Source organism: Cornus florida, unplaced genomic scaffold (assembly GCF_030987335.1).
Source record: "Cornus florida cultivar Cherokee Brave unplaced genomic scaffold, ASM3098733v1 CherokeeBrave_3.0.0_Hap2_Chr10, whole genome shotgun sequence".
NCBI lineage: Eukaryota > Viridiplantae > Streptophyta > Magnoliopsida > Cornales > Cornaceae > Cornus > Cornus florida.
In genome coordinates, this window is record NW_026775580.1 from 28,413,242 (window position 1) to 28,422,197 (window position 8,956).

The 8,956-nt window shown below is 35.9% G+C and overlaps 1 protein-coding gene across 1 annotated transcript; it reads left to right on the plus strand.

Moving 5' to 3' along the window:
- The first annotated feature begins 6,039 nt into the window (after positions 1-6,039).
- On the plus strand, positions 6,040-7,385 carry LOC132279269 (protein RADIALIS-like 3). The gene is made up of 2 exons (XM_059781198.1): positions 6,040-6,611; positions 7,156-7,385. The coding sequence occupies exon 1, from the start codon at positions 6,328-6,330 to the stop codon at positions 6,586-6,588; it is 261 nt and encodes an 86-aa protein (XP_059637181.1). The 5' UTR covers positions 6,040-6,327; the 3' UTR covers positions 6,589-6,611; positions 7,156-7,385.
- Positions 7,386-8,956: the final 1,571 nt, after the last annotated feature.

Consider the following 8,956-nt stretch of genomic DNA (forward strand, 5'->3'; position numbering starts at 1 on the left):
TTATGAAAGTATTGTAAAATATTGAGTTTTTGATTCACCATGTTTGCATTGAGTGTGGGAATTCCATTTTGATTCTTCCATTAGCATTCATTCACCATGTATGAAGTGTGGTCAAGGGCCAAGCGGCATTTTGAAACCATTTCATAGTTTTGAATTCCAAGTTTTCGTTCCAAACTTCATCTTTGGCATTTTGGCCGTTGGGGGGTCATATTTTGCATCGGCCATATTTTTGGGCCATGGACCATTGTAGCACATCTTACTAGGTAAGTTACATTTGCGTGCATGGTCGTTTTCAGGCAAAGCTTCTTCTTTGGTGAAATGAGCCTCCTACGGACTCATTTTACACTTTTGTTGCATTTTCTGACCTAAGGGTATTTTGGGAATTTTCTTTGGGAAAAAAATTCCGTTCTTCACACGGTTGAATAGAAAATATGATTTTAGGGGGGGGGGGGGGGGGTTCTTTTTTGTGTTTTTCCAGAAAATGCCATCTTGGCATCGGAAATCGCATCCGAAGTTCAGCTCTTAATTTTTAAATTTAGCAGCTTTTTGGACTATCTGGACCAGTTTTCTTGGGAGGGAATTTTGGGCATTTCACATTGCGTATTTTTTGATTTTTCTTGCAAATCACGTAGAAAACTCGATTTTGAGGGGGGTTTCTTCTTTGAGTTTTTCCAGAAAATGTCATCTTGGCCCTCAAATTTTCATTTTTCCCCGGAAAACCCCTACTGCCAAGTTTTTGGGTCGAACCCTTACTGCCCCTTCACATCTAAACGGTTACGAGGGGTTTCGTAACCGGTTAGATGAGTGTGGGTAGTGTAATTCTCGTGATTTTTGTCCTCCTAACCAGTTAGGAAGGTCTCCTAGCCGGTTAGATGTTCTTGGTTGCCATCTTTTTGACCGTTTTGCCCCTTCTTCTTCCGTTAGTCATATCTTCTTCATCCGGACTCCGAATCAAGCGATTTTTGAGTCTAAGTTCATTGATTTTTCATTGTCTTTCCAATGGTGTGCTCGGTGGCACCCACTTTTAGGCTGGAAATGACAATTTTGCCCCTAAGGTGCATTCTTGTCCGTTTTTGAAATGTTGTTTCCGTATTTGATTCCTTTGGGTCCCGTGACCTCGTTGAGGGTCACAATGGTGTCTTATAGTCATGTTGTATCTCTAGAGACCGTTGTTTGTCTTTTGCTTCCCCATTTCGGATCCGTTATCGGATCATCTTTTGGTTCATCATTGATGCACCGGGTTGAAAAACTTGGGCCGTCATACTTTATAAGGTGAATAGTGGGATAAAAAATCCTACTGTCTCCCAAGAGTGGACTGAGGTTTAGAGGGACAAGGACCATCAATCACAAGCTCAAACCTTGGAGCCCACCAAGACTGACCAATGGTCTGTTTAATAATACAGTTAGATTCATTGCGCCCAAAGCTCATACAAGATGTACAGACCATTGGTTTCCATTGATATTCAGCAATGATGTCAATGTATCTACCATCATCAAGTTTGAGCTTGAAGGATTCTACAAAGAGTTTAAAAGCATCCACTTCCACACACAATCTAGCATAGCTTAGCCTTTTCTTTGTTTCAGTGAGTTCATCAACAAACAATGGTCTTCCCACAGCACTCACAATGTGACTGAATCCCTTAGTTATCCAATATTCCCAAGGAATATTGTAGAATTTAACCCACAAAGGCAGAATCTTATAGGTGTCTTTACTAAGCTCCATTCCTTTTGCCATTTCTTTAGCATCATAGGTTTCCCAGCTATCATGCAAGGTCCACTTGCCAAAATGTTGTTACAATCCCTCTTAGTTGAGAATTTGAAGCAGAAAAATCCTTTATCATTTGCAAGGACCTCCTCCAATCCTTTCAAGCCCCACATTTTTGTAACAATGGTTTGGACAAGGGAAAAAGGGAGTATTTTTCTAAATAAAGTACCTTATAAGGCATGATTTCCATTCCATAGCTCCTTCTCAACCATGCAGGAGCGTTAACTCTAAGACGATATGGATATCCTTTAGCAACAACTATTCAAATTTCTAGTTCTGGGCCAGCTTGTTTGGACTTGTTTTTCATGTTTTGCGGGTTGGGCTGCTATCGGCCATCGAGGGATGTTTTTTATCCTTTGCTTTTCTTACTATATAAGCCGTTTGGGCTTCCTATATGGGCCTTTTGTACATTTGTTACATATTTACATACAATTGCTTAACATTTCAAAAAGAAAAAAGAAAAAAGAAAAAAGAAAAAAACAACTCTTAGCATGGCTATTTAAACTAGCATTACACAAACTTGAGATTTGTTTTCTGGTTTTCTTTCCTAGGATATTGGGTCATTACACGTATTATAAATTCTCAAAGAAGTTGAAGTACCATATTGATCCATCCTTAGCGTACAGTTCCCTTTAAGACATCCCTTAAAATTGGACCCACAAAGTAGTACCATTGACATTTTCTACAAATTCTAGTTTGTAGGCTCAGGAACTGGGCATATCAATCACAAAATATGATCACAAAAGAACTAAACAGTTACTAAATTTGTTAGTTATGTGAAAACTCATGGTCTTATCTCCTTTATCTTTTGGAACATTAATTCCATAAAAAAAGAACCATTTATTATTATTATTTTTAATTCTTTCCCATGTAGATTCAACTATAAGAAATAATCAAAGATTCCCTCCCGGTGTGTAGTGCTTCTCAAGCTTTTTCTACCACGGATAAATGGTCCACCTATTGGTTGTGGGCTCCTTCCAACTCCTGAGAAGTCACTAGTTTGCTGTCCCAAAAAAGAAGACTAAGTTCAACTAAAGCAACAAGGCCTATATTAAAGTCTATAAATAAAAAATAAAAAAACATTTCCCCATATGATAATACTAATATCTCCAATCATAGAGAAGGACCACATAGCCCAGAAACCTTTGTTTCTTACGAGAAAAATGGGACATGGTTTTCTCAATGATAAGGATCTAAAAAGGTGGAAATGCTATTATGAGAGAGCTCCTACGTGAGCTTGCACTCGGCCGTTCGGCACACCTCTCCATCTAACGGGTAAAGTCATAAATTGTTGGTGAAAACTTCTTCGGAATACACCTACTCTTATATATATATATATAAATGGTGTATACATACATACAAATTCAGTAGGCATTCACAAAATCGATCAACTACGAGCAGAACCATAAATCCACATGCACATGAGTAGTCTCTCCAAGCCAAGGATCCAAGCAAGTTGTTATACGAAGCCACCAACCCTTTTTTCGAATTGTGAACACCTATTAGTATTACAATGACATGAGCATTTTCACTTTTCAAACTGGACCAATCTCAAGGAAAAAGTGAAAAATGTGGTCTTCATACATCTTCTAATAAATGAAAATGTTTACCTACAGAAATTAAGGATTGTGATATACAAATCTAAAAGACTAGCAGATTCATAACGCCGAAGTGGTTCACAGTAAGGGTTTCACATTGTGCAGATATTGTATACTTTGCATTCTCTAGTCAAGTCACGATTTTTGTAACAGGTGTTTACAAAGGCAGGAGACAAGCCTTTTACAAGGGCTAACTTCTTTTTTTATATAGGTTCCACATAGCTGCATTAGAGGATCCTGAACACTTCAACCCTCTGAATCCTAGGGTCCACTAGCTCATATTTTAGGCTCAAAATCTACCACCGGCGGCGAGGAAGACTTGTTCAAAGTTCAACAAAGAAAATTCTACTCCAGAGAGTCACAAGGTAGCCTGAATATTCATAAATAGAGACAATTGAGAACATAAAGCTCTTTGTTGAAATGAAACTAACCCAAAAGGAATTAAGGAACCTGTTTGTAATTCTATGTTCATGAGAATATATTCCATTTTTTCATTTTTTTTTTTACTAGGTTTTTAGTTCTTACGAAGCTAGAAATAATTTATTAGATACCTCCTAATTAATTCTCACATTCTTGATGTGAATTGTTTCTAATTCAAGTCAATTTGATGAAGCAGCGAGTCAACTCTGTAAGTTCAAGACCGATGCCTCTAAAAATATTAACTATCATCAAAATCTGCATAACCAATGTCAAGCAATCTGAATAAAGGGAGTGTATTCCCATTTTTTTTTTTAATTAGGAAAAAAAAAAAAAATCCCATTTTGTACTAGGGCTCTGTTTTTTTGGATGTAAAATATTTTTTATTTTTATTTTTGTGGTGTTAGTTATCGTAAAATATTTAAAAAGAAAAGAAAAATGTTAAAATCAAACAAAATTAACTTATCAATCAATTTCCGACAAGTTATTTTACATGCCTTATTTATGGACTCAACTTATACTTTTGCCAAATATCAAAAAATAAAAAGTAAAAAAATTTTGCCTAAAGAAGAAAAATATATTTCGAAAAAGATATTTTATATAGAAAAAACAGAGCCTAGGTTTTAGAATGATACCACGTACCCACGAGAGAAATGAGCAAGTGATAGAAGAGAAAATATAGTACAGTAGAACAAAACATTCACTATAGAGGGAAGGAACCACCATTTCAAATGCAATTTTGTGCTTCCTCCGGTAAATTATATATGTTCAATGCATGTATTTGGTTTCTATTTCTTAATGAATAGTGATTTAGGACCGAATAAGGCCACGGCTCTTATACTGAATTCACTAACTACCAAATTCGAACCTTAAATAATTATTTTTTCTTTATATATTATTCTTGGTTTACAAGTTTTTGGTATTAGGCCGTTGTGTCCTCAACTTTGGTATTGGGCTTGGGCTTCTTGCTTTAACTTAATTGGGTTTACAGACCAATGGACCGATACTTTCTCTTTTTATTCTGGGCCTGTCTACGTGTCAATTCTTCATTGGTTCTTTACTTGCACAGATGTCCTACTTCAATTGGTCGGGAATTCTCCCTCCACACATCTTTTGATATCATCTTGATAGAGAATGAAGAATTGGGATATTTATGTTTTGATGGCAACTATACAGTACAAAGAGTACAGACCCACCACTATTGTTAGCTTTGGATAAAAGGTTTGGAGGGCTAGTAGGGTTTGAATCTTTAAATCTTATGTCCTGGAGATATGAAAGATGATTGAAAACTAGAGGATATTTTTCTATCATTCCCCTTTTCATTCTCAGAAGAATAATCATCTTAGACAATGCAAGACTTAGCATTAGGCAATGTGGGCTCAATATAGTTTGAGGTCTTAGACCAATAATATAAAAAGTGACTTTTAATATGCAATATATTAATAGAAATTGGGAGTTAATTCTTTGAGCCTACTATTAGTGCTATTGGTTTAGGTTTAATAAGGAAATAAAATTTTGGGCCTCTCCGCCTATTGGTTGAGAAGAAGAAATTTTTTTTAAAAAAATAAATTACCTAAGGAAATATATTTTTTTGGGGGCCTTCTATTGGTTGGGGCTTTATGTAGCCGCCTAAGGCTCCAACTGCCCTTGCATGTCGCTGTAGTACAACAAATTTCCATGCAACAATGACATAGAATATCTTATGTTGCATTTGGATGTATCGAATTGGTATTCTAGATTTGGAATTGGAGCAAATTTAATTCAAAAATTTAATTAAACTTTCTCCAATTCCAAAATCCAAACGGTCAATTTAGTGATCTCAAATATAGCATCAATGTATTTCTGTGTGGGATGTAAGAATTCATTTGACGCGTCCATGATCTATCCTAATGGGTGTGCTTACAATTGAGGGATCGACAAACCCTCCTTTAACCGTTGGATCATCTATCAGGTGAGCTCTACCGCTACATCCAACCGCTAGGAGACCCAAGAGTACGTTATACCCAGATATTCTAGAAATTTAAGAGAAATGAAAAGTTTTGCAATACCCTGGATATTGTACAACTTCTCAGTCTCTCAAGCCCTTGACCCCAATATACCATTAGTCTTCTCCCATAACAATACAAAGCCTAATACCCTAATGTACTGAATCATACAACAACTCAGCACAATTAATCCCAACGACCAGTTGGGTGAAATTCTCGGGAAAAAAAAAAAAAATCTACTTGCTGATGATATTAAAAAGCAAAGAAAAGGACTACACAAATTCATTAAGAGGTTGTCCTTTGACAGTCTTCACTGACTGTCCTTCCACCTCTTGTCCTCCTCAGCCTAGCTTGCAACATGCTATGGTTCCTGTGAAAACGAATCACATTTTGTCACTCCCTTTGAAGATTTTTTTTTTTTATATAAAAAATCTATTCCCCCTACTACCTCCCTCCTGCTTAAAAGGAGCTAGCATTGCAGTCAGTTGCCCCTAACACATTCCTTTTCTTGCATTCACCGACGCACCTTAACCATTGATATCCAAACTCACTAAAAAGAGTAATGGCGTCGAGTTCTCTCACTTGTTCGCGTACTTCCAGCTCCTCCTTCTGGACGCTAAAGCAGAACAAGCAATTTGAAGAGGCCCTGGCTTTATATGACAAGGACACACCGGACCGCTGGTACAATGTAGCCAGGGCTGTGGGTGGGAAATCAGTGGACGAAGTGAAGAGACACTATGAAATACTTGTGAAGGATATCATGCAGATAGAGTCTGATCAAGTACCTTTACCCAATTATGGCGCCAGTGGGAGCAACAGATGAGGAGGATTTGGTCATGAAAAGAGGTATAACATTGGTTTTTCTCCACTTGTATATCAAATCCTCTCTTTCCATGAATTTTGTTCTTGCTTGCATTGTTTATAAATCTTATTTGAAAATACTCATAATTAAAGTAATTTAAATTCATGCTTATATATCTTATTTGAAATTAATTTTTTGTTTATTTGATCCACCTTGCACACCTACAAGTTACAATAAATTAGTCAGTGCTTCTTGTGTTGATAGGGATCACCTAATGATGCAACTATTTTTTTTTTTTTTTTTTCACACATTACTTTTACCATTCATTAATCCCAGCCCTGCCCACAGCAAGTTTTCTTGGATCAATTTGAAACTTACAGCAGCATTTGTAGTTCAATAAACACACACATACAAACACACACAAAAGATACAATTTTCACTACTGATCAAGCGCATTTAACCACAAACAGTATAACTTATACTACTCTTCTATTGGTAGTTCTAATATTTGATTTGTATCTGAATAATTAGAAATATTCATTGAAAACTAATGCTGATTTTTTTCTTTTCCTATTTTCCCAACAACAGGCTTAGAGGAATTTGAGGCTCCAATGAAGCAAAAACTGCAGATTTGCTATGGATAAATTTTAAAGAAAAGCAGACATAAAAATTCATAAAGTTAGTTGCTTAAAGGTGGTTATTGTGTTCTATTTCTTTGTGTTCATAGACGAACTTGTGAACCTATGCACTATCTGCTCTCAATTTGTGCTTATTGTAATTAAAGGGTTCTCGATCTAATCAAAAGATGTATTATATAATGCATGCTTTTGTCTATTAGATCATACTTTTACTAGTTCATACTTATAAAACAATCAATTGAACAACAAAATCAAGTGAAAGCCTTTAAACCATGAAAATTTTGCTTTTTGTTCACTTCTCATAAAGAACTGAAGATCTTAACATGTTTTCTTTAGATCTCTTTTCCGGTAACAACCTATTCGGCATGGATAAGACACGTGTTTGACACCGATATACATGAAATACGGTTGGACACGCCTAAAAATTACAAGTGACGATGGAATAAGACAAAACATCAGATGACGGTGGGGTAGTTTTGAAATTATTTTTCTTACAAGAATTGAATTCTAAACTTATTTTAAAATATATAATAGGTTAATTAAAAAATAATATAAAGTTTTAACAAACAAAAGCAACATTCATCTAAATAAAAGTTCCAAATTAGTGATTTCATGATAATTATTTTGATTAAAATGAGCAAAAAATTATTATTATCATGTATATACTATAATATATATTATATTATAGAACTAAAATCATAAAACTTCCCTATTCTTTGTCAAAACGATATATAACCTCCTCAATTATTAAAAAATCCTTAAACTAACAAAAACTATCACATTGCCCCATTTCGGTAACAGAATCATTAAATTATTGTGAAAAATATTTTATTAAACTGAAATTGTTGATTTTAAATGACAATTTTGCCCTTCATGTCTCTACACTCACACACGTGTCGGCAGCCCATTGGATGTTGACTTAAACTTGACTTTTTTATCATCCCAGGACTTGAATGGTCTATGGATCCAGTTGATTGGGGAATAGTAAATAAACTTACTTTTTCCTCGCATGATTCTTACCAGAATTTTCCAGCCATGATACGATCTATGATTTATAAAATAAGTCACCGCTGGAACTACAGTCGACACCTGACATTCTGGATTTCTAGTTCAATTGGAAGTTTCGAAAAAACTCGTTTCTTCCAACCATATCAAATCTGGTATCTCAAATTCACCGGACAGGATGATGACAATGATTATGAGCATCACAAACTGCTCAATTCTGAGGAACTTGCTAACAGCCTCGATCCTTATTATTATGAGATTCACAGTTTCTTACATCTGCAAGATACTGCCAGACGTGTTCTTGATGGATCATATTACCACCAGGAACCCATTTTGTATTGTTGTGATGGACGCAGACTCTTCATCACCACCATTCGTTGTTACTATGCGGATGTAAATGAAGGCGAACGCCAGGTCCAAACTGCCAAAGAATTCTTAAAAGATATTGTCAGAATGACTCTACTCGACATCCCTTCTCGCGTTAAAGATGGTGCTGAACATCTTAATCTTGAATGGGACATTGCAGATGCACAATCGCCTGCCAGTACCCCTCCTCTTGATGAATATGAACTCCATAATATCATCAATGCCATGGAAGGATGACCGACACTCTTCTCCAATCGACTGCAGCCTAATCCAGCACACGACAGAAGACTATCTTGTCTACTTTGTCTAAAAGCAAAAGTAGCCGAAAGTTGCCGACACACTATTCATAAACAGTGAAAGTTGCCGACACAAACAGTAAA